The 14,331-nt window shown below is 34.2% G+C and overlaps 1 protein-coding gene across 1 annotated transcript in view; it reads right to left on the reverse strand.

Moving 5' to 3' along the window:
* The window catches only part of PA200 (proteasome activating protein 200), a 290,511-nt gene that overhangs the window by 235,008 nt on the left and 41,172 nt on the right, over positions 1 to 14,331 (reverse strand). Inside the window, exons 2-3 of the mRNA XM_089830694.1 lie at positions 2,664 to 2,766; positions 2,434 to 2,546 (exon numbers count right to left, since the gene is read on the reverse strand). Of these exons, the coding sequence (XP_089686820.1) occupies positions 2,434 to 2,546; positions 2,664 to 2,766 (216 nt within the window). The remainder of the gene's footprint in view (positions 1 to 2,433; positions 2,547 to 2,663; positions 2,767 to 14,331) is intronic.

Here is a 14,331-nt window from a genome sequence, read left to right on the forward strand (position 1 = left end):
GCAAGAATGAACGAATGCAAAGCATTGCTGGAAAAATTAAGTGCCAACAATGTTTTATAGGAGCTCAATATCCAAGAATCTCCTTTTCAAAATTATTTCTTGTTTTGTCCCACTAATCATACTCGGGAAGATGAACTATTTCAACCACTAAGATATTAATATTTTAGAAACAATATGATGAGTGGTGTCCATCAAAATTCCCATCAACAATGAAAAACCGTATAACCGTTTCCAACATTTCACAATACCATGATTCTTGCATCCAGCTAAACCATGCTTTGCAACACTTACCATTTTCCTTCTTCAAACTTTACTTATCTTTCTTGTACTGATACTTTGACTATCATCAGTTACTTGGCTCCACCTTGGGCATCTTTCTCAATATTGAAGATGGACGTATATTTCCTTATAACCACCGTCATCGACCCATTCTATTACTGGTCCTCTCAATAGTTTCTGAGTTTCTCTTCTAGATTGAACTACTACAATGTCATTTCCTTTTCTTTCATTTACGCACAAGAAGAAGTGAAACAAAGATATAAAATGACACACTATTTTATTTCTTGTAAATTTCATGTCCCCCTCTTTCATATTAATATGGCATAGCTATTCTTTGAATGGACAGAAATAAGATCTTATGTGAGAATCCTTTTTGGCTAATGCATTCAGACTATTAAATTTTTGCTCAAATTTTTGCATGAAAAACTCTTGCAATTACAGTTCTAGCATGTTGTGGTATTTTCTTTTGTATTCTCTTTGTCACGGCCCTCTAATCATCCTCGTTATTGCACTTCTATCACTCCTAGTTCCTTTCCGTGCATTTTGGATTCATTTTCTCATGTGGTTCACCAAACACTCTTGGGCCTCAGATCACTTTAATTATCTGTTCGGATAAAAAATCAATGCCCACATAAATATTGCCAAAGGCAGGGTTTTAATAGCACTCTTATGTGGCCATTGGCCAACTATATATGTAATAAAAGTTGTAAAAACCCAAGGGAGAAACACTGGATCAAGAACAAAAAACATCTGGCATTTTAAATTTAGCCAATAAAATACAACAAAAAAAAGTTCAGAAGCAAAGCTCTAACATACACTGATCTAGCATGTACAAACTGAGAATTTAACTAACATAATCCTTGGAACTGAAAATATAGTAGACTCTAAAAACACAACTAACAATAAAAAAAACTGATACCTAGATAAACATTAAAATCTTGAAACTTCTGAACACTAAAACATCGCCTAGTTACTGGATTCATGCCCAGATACGTCCAGGTTTTTTTCTTTTTTTTCTTTTTTTTTAAATCTTTTTATTTAATTATTTTATTTATAATGGTAATGACTTTGATTCATAGATTCATACTATGAAATGATTTAGATTCAGAGATTCATACTATGAAATGATTTATAATCATAGATTCCTACGATGAAATGGTTTAGTTTTAGAATTATGTATATTTCTCTTTTTTTTGTATATTTAATGCATATATAAAAATATTTATATACGCACGCACACTAATCCTTATGAATCATAATAGGAATTTATTTTCATAAATCCGTGGATCTGATTCACATGCCCAAATCGGATTCATGTCCGGAATCAGCAACTAAGAAAAATCCTGAATTGCCAAGTAAAAATCTGAAATTGCAATTGCATAGCCCTGGAGTCTGAATTCTATCTTATATGTAATCAAACATACATGGAAGAACCCAAAGCATCCAATTGATAGGAAATAGGTTACTATACTAAAAAGAAAAAGAAAATCAAAAGACCAATGCTGAATCCAGAATATGATTGATGATGTCCTGATAAATGCAGCCAACAGATGTTCACAAGGGCTTCTTTCCATAAAAGATATCCATCTCTAAAACCTACAGAGAAAGTATTACTAGCTCTTCTTATTATTGCATATGAGCCAATAAGTTTCTAACAAAAGAACAAATGATGAACCAAAACATAAATGAAGCCACAAGATTAGGCCCCACATACCAGCAAAGCCATATTTTAAAAACGATGCCAGTGGACCCATGTAATGACAGCATTGGAATCGACAAAGGTTATAATCATTAGGCAATGTAACAATCCATGTTTGTTACTTTAACCTTGCAATTTCTATTCTCATTGTGCAATGTGCTTGCCTACAGCTCACATATTCTCTTCTTAAGTTTGCCATCAATTATCTAAGGGCGTTTCTTTATCCCTTCAGCCTTGTGGACTCTTTCCTAACATACACAGAGTGAATGCTTCCAGTCTCAGTCGATTCTATAGACCTCTATCCTTAAATGGTTTTCCCTTGTTATGTTTCCAGGAATATAATAGACTTCATTTTAATAGAAAATCTAAGCATCCCTAGAGATTATGACCTAATTTCCATAAGGCGATCACAATGTTTCAATTTCATATCTTATTTAAAGATAAAACTAAGTCACCTTGTAAAATGTCGTTGTACCAAAAGATTATAAAATGGTCGCCAAAGAATTTTTAAATCAAGCTTCTTTCCATATTTCTTCAACAGCCTCGCCAAGAGATTGGCCCACCTTACCTAATTGCATACAAAATAATATCAGTAAAGTCGCACATATAACCTTCATGATAAAGTTAACAAAATACAGCATACAGTAAAATAAAACAATAAGAAATACAAGAATCTTTCAAGTACCTGGACCATAAGGTTATCTTGTGACTGGAAAAATAAATCCAGCCCTGTTTCAATGAGGACTTTCACATCTTCTAGAGCAATTTCACTTTTCGCTTTCAGAAAACTGTACATTCAAAAACACACCAAATATTTTAATTATCTCATGAATATATCATAAGAAATGCATAATCTTCTATGCGAATAATGGTTTGCTGCTGCTGAAAAGTGTCCATATATATATTACAAATTATCGAATAAAATCATACTGTTTGAAACTTTCTGAGATGACCACATATATGAATGGCTTTCCTTTGGAAAAAAGAATCCATATGCTGCCTGTATAAGAACTGGCAATATCTTCTTTTTGAAGAGAAATACATCTTATACTACTGACATTAATCTAAGATGGAAATACAAATTGGTTATCTTCCTTAAAGATCTAGGAAACTTATCATATCTTAACAATATAGTTAGTTTTTGTTCCATAGCAAGTTACCTCAAGGCTAATATGAAGATAAATGACATCAATTAAAAGGATAAAAAGTCATTCGACTATTAGAAGTCCTTCAACTTTCATTACTACCACCAAGGTTGAACATTTTCAACCAGCATATAGAACAGAAGAACACAAACCATTGTTTGCATGTCATTAGGAAATGCTTCCTCGTTAGATAAATAGCTGCAATATGACATAATGGAAGCCAAGCTTTGAAGAAAAATACCAACCATAGCATTTTGTGTTTCTCAGAAATGCATAAAGAGTTGGTACACGTTAAAATTAATCAGTAGATAATGACAGGTCGCCAAATCTATCCATATGTGATTTTGATGATGGCCTGGTATTAATAGCCCAAACAGAAATAATAGGAGTTGGGTGCAAGACCCATGCGATTTTGATGTCATAATTTATCTTCCATCCAGAATGGAAGCAAATCTCAAATGGGCATCCAAGCTTGGCTGGCACTCTGATGACTTTCCATATGGGAAGGGAGCTCTAAGGCATATTTGGCAAAAATACTTGATTCTTTCCACAGGGAAATAATTCTAGCTTCCCCACCTTACAAAGAAGAGTCAACATTTCCATTCTGGCAAATTTCCAACAAAGTACTTTAAACTTGCAATCATAGATTCAAATTCAGATATCCGTCATTGAAAAAATCTGTATTTCTGAATTGTCCACTGGACTAGCCATGGCAATCACAGATCATATTAGTATGAACTGGTATTGGTATGAAGCTAATCAGTTAAATGTCAAAAAGAAATCCATTGGCCAATAACTGAGTCTCTTATCTTTTACTTGCACATTTTCTTAGTTGTTTGTAAACTTTTGCACTGCTACACTTTTGTCTTAGCAATAAAAGCAAGGGAAAGCTAGAGATGGACAACTTATGCAAAAAGATACATGGCCAAGGAGGTGAAATAAGGAAAACAGCAAGAAAGCATGGAGCACCAAAGGGGTGAAATAAGAAGTAAAAGCAAGAATGGAGCACCAAGGGTGTAGGATTGGCATGAGGAAATATATATCAAGCTTAAGCCAAAAGATGCAAATCATTTTGAATATACATATCTGATAGATTGGCAAGAAGAACAGAAACCCTAAATGGCAAACAAGGAGTTCCATTAGCTTTCCATATGCTGAGTGAAAAGAAAAAATAAGAGCTCCCTTAAATTACAGTTGAAGGTCAATCAAGACCCCGCAACATTCAAGCAAGAAGCAAAGGTGGAGATCCAATTCTAATAATGCCAACTGGATGTGGAAAAGCTCAGCAATTGACAGCAGCAGATTGAAGTAATATTTCACCATTCAACACAATAAGTGAGAAGCAAAAGATTGCATTTTCTGATCTTAAGTTGACTACAGATGTTCACCCTTGCTAAGAAAGTTATGTCAATAAATTAGCATAGATAGCGGAATGGGGGGAATTCATTCAATTGATCAGGTTTTAATTTTACCTGATGGGTAACGAAGATAAAACACTAAACAACTGACAATATTATTAGGAAAAAAAGCACTAAATCATGCAAGGGTACACAAATAAATAGGCAGTGAAGCAACACACGCACTTATTCTGAGAGTGCAGGAGAATCAGTATAAGACCAACTTTTACTCTTGATAACATTAACAATCATAAAGCAATAATCAAAGCAGCCACACAAGTAAGATCTAACAATTAGGAAGTCAAGATGCAAACACAATTTACGTGAAAATCTTTTCAGCTCTCATGTTCAAGACATCTTTGTCTCACATCTAACCCACTTGCTAACCATTATCTTTAGTCTTCAACCTCCAGCTTCCTCCCTTCGACATATTGTTGGTGTTTCAATTTGTCACTTTTGTGACAACTACAAGCATAACTGTGGACGAGGAAAACCTCTCTTCATATTCATAGGAGTAACACCTTAATTTAATTCACTCTAAAATCTAAAATAAAAACAAGCTTGCTAATATGAAAATTGTACAATACGTCATTTGGGATTTGCATGAAGATAATACAAATAAGCAAAGTGAACCTAGATGGTTTTTATCTTAAAGCCTAGAGTACAAGACTTTGAATTTTATCAATTTATAACAGCTAAAATATTTTTGTTTTAAAAGGAAAAACCATTCAAAGATTAACATGGAGATTTTTAGAGTTATGATATTGCTATCAGGATTTAACTGTGTAGTTTTTGAGTCAAATTCATTGACCCATATAGCAATAGCAATATCATAATTTGACTTGCTGTGGAAAATATCTCCTACTTATCAATTTTTAGAGTTGTATTAACAATTAATTTTATATTGAAGCAAACATAACACAAGAAAATAATAATGTCAAGAAGAAGAATGCATAAAGACAACTAATTATGACAAAACATATAAAGTTACTTCAAAGAAGAAAACACTAATATCGCACAAAAATCAAACAAAACTTGTAATTAATTGGATTCTTCCTTGAAATACAACACTTTAGATTGGACTGGACTGGGAATCTTGGCAGCAAAAGCAAGCTTCAATTTGGAAATCTTCACACAAACGCTTTAAACAATTTAATCTGACTTATAATTTGAATGGCAAATTCTTAAACAACTTAATCTGACTTACAATTTAAATGGCAAATTCTATAACCTAAGTCTGGCATCAACCCCCATTAAAATGTATGTGTAAATAATCACATATAGTTTTTCAACAACTTCTTAAGCTTCAAAAATAATAAAATAATTATTTTGAAAGCAATTCTATCCTTATACGCAATCTTTTACTTCTTGTTGAGGTCATAGAGATTGTATGCCACCAGCATGAAGTAATGAAAACTGGCAAAGCTGGCATTTGCTGGAAACTTCTCTACTTGATGCCAAAAGCTGCAACTACTGGAGGTCACCATCAATACCAAATTGGCAAATTGGCAAAATTGGCACTCATTGGGACTTTCTTCACTTGATGCAAGTAATGAAAATTGTGGAGACTTTTGCCATCAATGCCCATTTTTTAATGATTAGCTAACTTTCTTGATTTTATTTTTTTATTCTATTTCTCATTTTCAAACATTGACTTACAAGAAATTTAGTTCTCATTGCTTTCATCTTTGCCAAATTCCATTTTCACATAAAATAGCTTGAAATTGCTCTGGTTACTAATGTCTCTACCATCCACCACCTTTTTGCCAAAAAACAAAAGCATTTGTTTCCAATAAAAAAAATATCTTTGAAAATTGAAAGTTTGATCCATAGCTTTCAGACTCGGACTCGGAGAGCACTCAGCAAGCCCAAAATTTTAAACTTGGCAACTCATACTAAAAAATTAAAATCTCTTAAAGAAACATATGTTTTTTGTAAAATTCAATTACAAAATGTCTTAAATTAAAAATTGACATCTTGAAAGAAAAAATACATGGTTTTATAGAAAAAAAACAATAGGTGAAAAACACATTTCAACCATCATTTTACCTGCGTCAACATTTCTACCCATGATTTTTTGTGTCCATGAAAACACAAGAGTTAAAACTTGAGAGAACTCACCCAGCAAACAAAATAGAGAGTACTCGGATAGTTTGCAAACTATGGTTTGATCTAGTATTAAACTAAAACTCCTCGACCTAAATATTAAACCCACTAAAGTGACAACTTCATGCTTGGAAGACAATACTCTTATGATGTTGTCACAATGTGCTAGAGAAGATCTTTAGCCTCAATCATTCCTGCCTATGCCTAGCATCTACCAACGTAATATTTCTTTCCTTTCCCTATGTAAGCATCTCCTTCAAGATTCAGCTCAATAATATTTATGATGATCAACCAACGCACCAAGTCAGTGGACCAAGACAAACCAGCAACCAACAACTTCGGCTATTTTCATTAATGTGATGAAAATGACCTGACAAATGGTCAGACACATTACTATTCTTGAATTTTTAGTGTTTGGAGAAAGCAAATTTCAGCATCACCATGTATCACAATACATTTTGATGATGAGAACTTCATTGACTATGCTTCTAAACTAACCCAATTTATGTCCATCTTCTACTTCCTTGTATCTTCCACCATGGTTACTATTGGTTTTACCAACTGATTGCTTGAAGTATTCTAAAGACTTGCCACCACCTTATTCTTGAGAGGTCAAGTCAATTGCCAAGGAACAAGAAACCACCTCTAAGGATGATTTCTTAAGCACTTTTGGTTCTGCAAAATCAAGCAGGGTGATCCTTACGTAATACCTAACAACATACTAAATTAACAATATGGGTATTGTGAAACAAAAATGTTATCATTCATATAGATCAAGAATACATAATATATACAATAGATTTGGTTTAATTCCTAGATATGGCTCTGTGAGCATATATTCCAACTTCAAATAAAGAAAATAATGAGGCTATTGAAACAGTAGATCACTTGTTCCGTAAGTGTCCTTTTACCCAACATTGTTGGTTCCATTTTATGAATGAATTAAATCTTTCCATGCTCCTTCCGAATACTCTATGGGATGTCTTCCAATTATGGCCCACTCTTTATTCCAAATTGATGTTTGCTATTTTATGAAATGTATTCCAACTTCAAAAAAAGAAAATAATGAAAATAAACTTGTGATTTATCAATTTCAGGTTGATACTGTTAGTTAACAGATTTGTTACCTAACTCTATATTCTTTTGCCCATACAAGTGACAACTGAAATTACCAGTTGAGCCAGGTGTACTGAGACCTACTCTTTGCTTGCTTGTTTTACAAGACACAGCTACCTTCTGATTATGTACAAAGAATAAAAACAACAGCATTTAACCAGAAAGCAAATAAGGTGGAGCTTTTAATCAGAAAGCTTTAAAAGGGGAAAACTCAAACAGAATTATAACCCAATAAAATGCAAAGATTCTACTTCAAAATACCAAGATTCATATTACATAACATTCAAATCATCACTCTTCCATTTGTTTAAAGCCAATTCACAGCAATGTACATATATGATATTATTTCAATTGTTCAACAGATATCAGCAAAGAGATTATCTAAATAGCAGTGCATTCAACATAGGAGGAACAAGTCTACGATTCATGAAACCGCATTCAGATGGTTTTCTAAATAGCAGCGCATTCAACATAGGAGGAACAAGTCTACGATTCATGAAACCGCATTCAGATGGTTTTCATTAATATTTATTAAAAAACAGTGAAGTGTTTGAAAACATAAAGATCATGTTCATCAATGGATTCGAAGATACCAAATCCCTCTAGAAAGCTCCGGAGCCGAGCAGGATTTCGGAATGGAATCCAGACTCTCTGCAGATACCTCACTGTGGGATCTGGGAGGATCCGCAGGAATTCGGACCTCTGGGCAAGGAAATTGGGGCCCACTTTTAACATTTCTTATATTTTTTAAAACTAAAGTCAAATTGAACCCTAAATTAGCCCATCTAAACCCTCATTCGACCAATGAAGGTTGCCTAAAGGCATTTGATGGTCATTCATTCATCTCTCAATCATTTTTCACCATTTTGGTTTTGTTCTACAGCTGTAGCATTTTTCTTTGAAAGTGAACACTCTAGAGGACTAAGACCCACATCAGAGACTTAGGAATCATTGGGGAAGGCAGATTTTGTTCAAGTTTTCAATGATTTTTCAAGATGTTTTAAAAAAAATCCAATCTTTCTAAAAAAAATTAAAAGTTTTTTAAGGAGTTTTAACTCCTTTTTTATACATTGTATGCAAATTAAGGGGTTATAATGTCATTTTTAGAATAATGTGTCGTGTTTTCTATTCCATTTAGGTTTGTTATTCAAAGTTAGACAAAATGGCTAAAAGTGGACGTGGAAGATCTAGATGAATTGTTGGAGCAAACCCTTTTAAAATTCATGCAAGCTCACTACTTTGGCATTACACACCAATGATTAAGGCAGTGCCCAATGGCAGGTCTTTTAATTGGTAAAGTAGCCAGTGCAATGCATACTATTCCAGCTCATAATCTCAGAGTGAAACCTCACTTCATTCCTAGCCCTGGAAAAGGAATGGAACCTTGCAAGGGGGAAAGTGGGCACAGGTTGCCAACTCATTTAATCTTGCAATATGCTATAGAACAAGATGAACCTAATAGGAGAACCAACAAAGGAAAGACAGTGACTGCTCCATCCCATGCCCAAACAGGCTCAAGGAGACCTCCTAGTGGCTTGGTAAAATCTGATGGCCCACATCCTTTCTTGCCAATGCCACTACCTTATGAACCAGAAAATGTTCTCAGAAAAGACGCCCAATGTATGTGACCTTAAAAAATGAAAAGAGAGATTTCTGTGATGAAAGTATTGGTCCTTGCAAATATGTGAATGGGCTTCCACTCAACCTTATTAGATCACCTTATTGGCAGGATATGATTAGTACCCTTTGCAAGGGACCTATTAATTATGTTTGTGTTGGGCATGAAAAGGTGGGAACCACCTTATTATCGAGGGAGAAAGTCTCCACAGAGACACAATTAAAAGTGATCAAGGATACATGAGTGGAAACAGGCGTGTCCATCATTTCTGATAGATGGAAAATTGCAAGAATAGGCCTTTGTTCATGTTATAACTTATAACAGTGTCACCTAAAGGGGCGATGTTCTTGAAGGTAGTGGACTGTGAAGGGCAAGCGAAAGATGCAAGTTTCATTGCCAATATCCTCAAGGAATCAATTGAGATGGTTGGGTTGCAAATGTTTCTAAGTCATCATGGACAATGCTAATAATTGTAGGGCAGATAGGGCTATAGTAGAGGCCACATATAATCACTTTTTGTGGACACCATGTCCAGTCCATTCACTCAATTTAATCATGCAAATATTAGCACTCAAATTGAATGGGTCAAAAAAAATTATGCGAAGTTTGAGAAGATACAAATGTTTGTGACTAATCATCACATGACACAAGCAATATGACCTTCGCCTCATTGGAATTATTAAAAGGTAATTTGATTTTGTTTTTATATTTTATTTATTAGTTTTAAATTTTATAGATGAACTTGACATAACATGTGTATTTTACATTTATAGATGAACTTGACATGACATGTGTGTTTTAACTTTTATGACATCATAGGTTGCTACAACACGATTTGCATCACACACAATTGTCCTAAGACAACTTGTGAAGGTGTGAGAGGCCTTGAGTGCTATGGTTATCAACAATTTGTGGAGTGTATGGAGGTAATGAAACACACAAAAAGCCCAAAAAGTAAAAAGCACGATCCTTGTTTATGACTGGTGGGAACGTGCAGAATGTGTTTTCGAATTCATCGAGCCCATCATAAGCATGATGGGATTTGTTGATAATGATCACCCTGCTTAAGTGAAAGTTATGATGGCATGGACACCATGCTGGAGAACATGAAAACAATAATGGTGGGCAATGAACATAATGATACTTTTTCCAAAGAAGTGAAAAAAATTATTGTTGAGCATCGGAACAAGATGACCAACCCTTACATCTCTTGGCATATGCTTTGTTGCCAAGGTTTTATAGCTAAGTTATGGTTTCACAACCAAAAAGGGTGGCACCATATAGAGATGCAAAGGTTGTTGCTAATTACAAGACTGCATTTTCAAAGATGTATTATCACGATGATGAAACTCAAAACATTGTGCTCACCGAGTTTTCCCAATTTGCATATACCAAATATCATGAAATAGATGCTCTTCATGCTCAATGTAGGATGGTTCCTAATGAATGATGCTATGCGCACGGTCAACGCTTCATTTTCTTATGCACATGGTCAATGCTTCATTTTATTGCAGCCTCTTGCAATTAAACTTATCTCCCAAGTATGTATCTTTTTAAAAATCATTCTTCAATTTTGAACTTTTATTTAATCACGATGCTATCATATTGAAATTAAATGACATATGTAAATCTTGTAAATCTTGTTTGCTAATTCAAACAGGTTGCAAGTTTTTCTTCAGCTGCTCGGAATTGGAGTACATAATCCTCCATCCACTCAGTTAAGCACAACCGCTTGGATTCCAAAAAGTAGGGGATTTGGTCTTCATACACTACAACCTTCACCTATTGTCACCTAAGAAATGATAATGTTGTAGCATCAGTCGGATTGATTTAACCATGAGATACGCTGTTATGATTGCTAGTTAATCATTCTAATCAGTAATCATACATACATACATACATACATACATACATAATCAAATAATTAACAATTGTCTAATGATTACTAATCATAAATAATGTGTGAATGAATAAACATGTCCCATGAAGGGACATGTCTCTGCTTGTCTCATCCACAATATAAGTTCAGAGAGATCGCTGCCTTTGGAAAACACATAAGTTATAGGCAGTGCTATTACATTTGCAGCGATCATTCTTAACATGGTATCAAAGCCAGGCTACAAATGTAAGAAAGGATAGAAAAGGTGGAATGGAGAAGCAATTAGAAAGATAGAAAAAGAAAACACAAGCACAATCAACGATACCTTAACATGGTATTAAGTCAACGATTACATCTGTAATCATACGCAAGTCAGCACACCAAAACAGTTATTAAATACCCCTGGGGAGCAAAGGACTTGAAAGAAATTTAAATAAAAGCAATTAAAAGGAGGGTGGCCTTTTATTGGCTCGACCCGTTTCCGCAGGTGAGAAATATGCATGGGACTACCCTTATTTGGTAGCAAATAAATCAATGAAAAGTATCTGCTTACATCACCAATGAGGGTGGTGGACTGTTTAAAACCCCTCTTTCTTTGCATAATGTCCCGTGTGGATTATGTTGAAAAGTGAATTGAATGTCATTTATTCTAATTATATTGGAATATGAAAGAATAATGATACCTAAGTGTCTTGACCTACCAAGTGATACATGGAACGATTGCATTTTTATTATCTAATACCAATCACATATGAAATAAACAGATATTGTATGAGCAATAATTTGGAGTATGGAAAGAGTAGAACCCATATGCCAAATGAGTTTGGATTAAATGGAACATATTTAATATAAGAAGCCCAACGAGATATGTAGGAATATAACAAGGACCAATCCCATGCGTGTAAACTATGTAATAAACTAAACGCTCCAAATCAGCATACAAATGACACGTCCAAATCGTATGAAAAAACATTGCACAATCTGTGAGAAACAAATAAGAGGTGCGTGCAAGGGTGCAGATTGAAATCTTAAGGCCACCGATCAATAATCCAAGGTAAGCAAATTTTAAACTTCATTGCAGAACATGGGAAGAATATCATAGACCATGAAAAGAGGATTATATTTATTTATCCAATGCGGATTCAACATGGACAAATATAGAAGGATTCATGGATTGAAAGGAAAACCCACAACAAGTAATAAGAAGTCCGAACACAAAGTAGATGGATCGTAGTGGGACTGAATAAGAATGAGAATGTAAATATATTGACATTCACAATAGGAACACAAGGAAAATATTAATTCAATATGGCTTAAATACCATGAGATTAGTCAGTCAAACATAAGAAGATATGATAAATTGAAGAATCAGCAACAGGAAGCCCAATCAGTATCCTAGTCGCATACCACACATATTTACGATGACGTGAAGGGACATCCACCGGAAGGAAATAGTGGGGATCATGACTCCGAACACAAATGGTTTGATTCCAATGGAACACGCTGCAAAATATTCAAAATATTAATAGAGAAAGCATGTGACAATATGTTATTAATAATCACCAGATTTAAGGTTTGTGAAAAAGGAAACATCATTCTAACCGACCGATAACTGGCAACATGCAATTCCACTTATTTCTGTACTTTATGGAAGTATTATCTAAAGATCATAGTAACATGGGGCGTAGTTTCAGAATATCTGAGATACAAGCAGTCACAAGTAAGCCAATGACTTACTGTGAATTCATCATAATCTGTATATGTATATATAGGCGAAGTCTTCATCTCAAGTCACTTCAAACAAGACATTCAGTGATTCAATTACGGAAAATGAACGATCATGGGGCTATGACCAAACCATGTGCACTAGTTCATAATCACTAAATGATGCTTTAGCTGGATATATAAAGTGTGTGAACCTAAAGACATTATCTGACCTGTTATGAGTTCAAAAATCTGTACTTGAGGACACTAATGGTCATTAGAATGAACAACCTATTGTCCATCTGGTCTCTTAGTCATCCCTCGGAAGTACCTAGCGAGTTAATGATTCGATGATTTAATGAAAAACAGATCTGCATAAAACAAAATTTGAATAGAGGTAATTGAGTGCATCAAAAAACTTATAACGAGAAACATCGAAGGAAACATCAAAGGATATACATAAAAGTGACTAAGTTACATTTTGGTTGAATAGGTGCATATTGTCACCCACCATAAACTGTGAGGGACTATATCTATCATACCTAAGTGTTTTGGAAAGGTTATGAGAGTTATGGGTTACCTCTGTGAATACTCTGCCTTTGTTCATGTGCGTTGAGTCACTTCCATTATAGATTCTTCAATTTGGAAGGCTAATTGTTTCATAGAATTGAATGCATTAATCATTGCTAAGAGCAATGAATTTATACCTGCAAACACTTTGGACTGATTAGGTACTTGAGGTTTAAGTCATCTGATGGTTGCTTCAGACATAGAGGATGATGACTAACAAAGTTAGAAGTTTATATCATTCATGCATGATTGTCTCTCATTGAACTTGAAAGTGACTGAAAACTCTATAGGATGGAATAAGTGGGAATTTTACATCGTTGGGGGGAATTAATAACCAATGTTCCATTCCCATTGTTCAACAAATGCTTATAGGGCCCGTTTCGTTGCTGGAATATAATTTAAGAATTAGCATCCGGAATGCTGAGTTTGGGATTCTAGAACTTGAAATCCAGATTATAGTTTTATGATTTGATTTGGGACCGTTTGGTTCACCAAGAATTTATTATGACAGTACACATTTCCTCTGTTTGGTTACACATTTGTAGAATTGGAATACCATCCAGAATAAACATTATTTATTTATTTTATTATTTAACATGAATGAAATGTTTTTATTAGATTGGACTACTATGGAAGCTTATATGAAATACTTTTGTAAATTTGAAACCAATGTTTATGTGGAAGCTACAACAGTGCCAAATTCATAAATTGGAAAAATCTATAAACATCCATGTATGTCTATTACTGAAGATTCCTGACTTCCATATAACCACTGAATATATATGATTATCGAAGGCCAAAACTTGTTTATGAATTTA

This window comes from Cupressus sempervirens, chromosome 1, assembly GCF_028749045.1.
Source record: "Cupressus sempervirens isolate cs-2001-9-10 chromosome 1, ASM2874904v1, whole genome shotgun sequence".
Taxonomy (NCBI): Eukaryota; Viridiplantae; Streptophyta; class Pinopsida; order Cupressales; family Cupressaceae; genus Cupressus; species Cupressus sempervirens.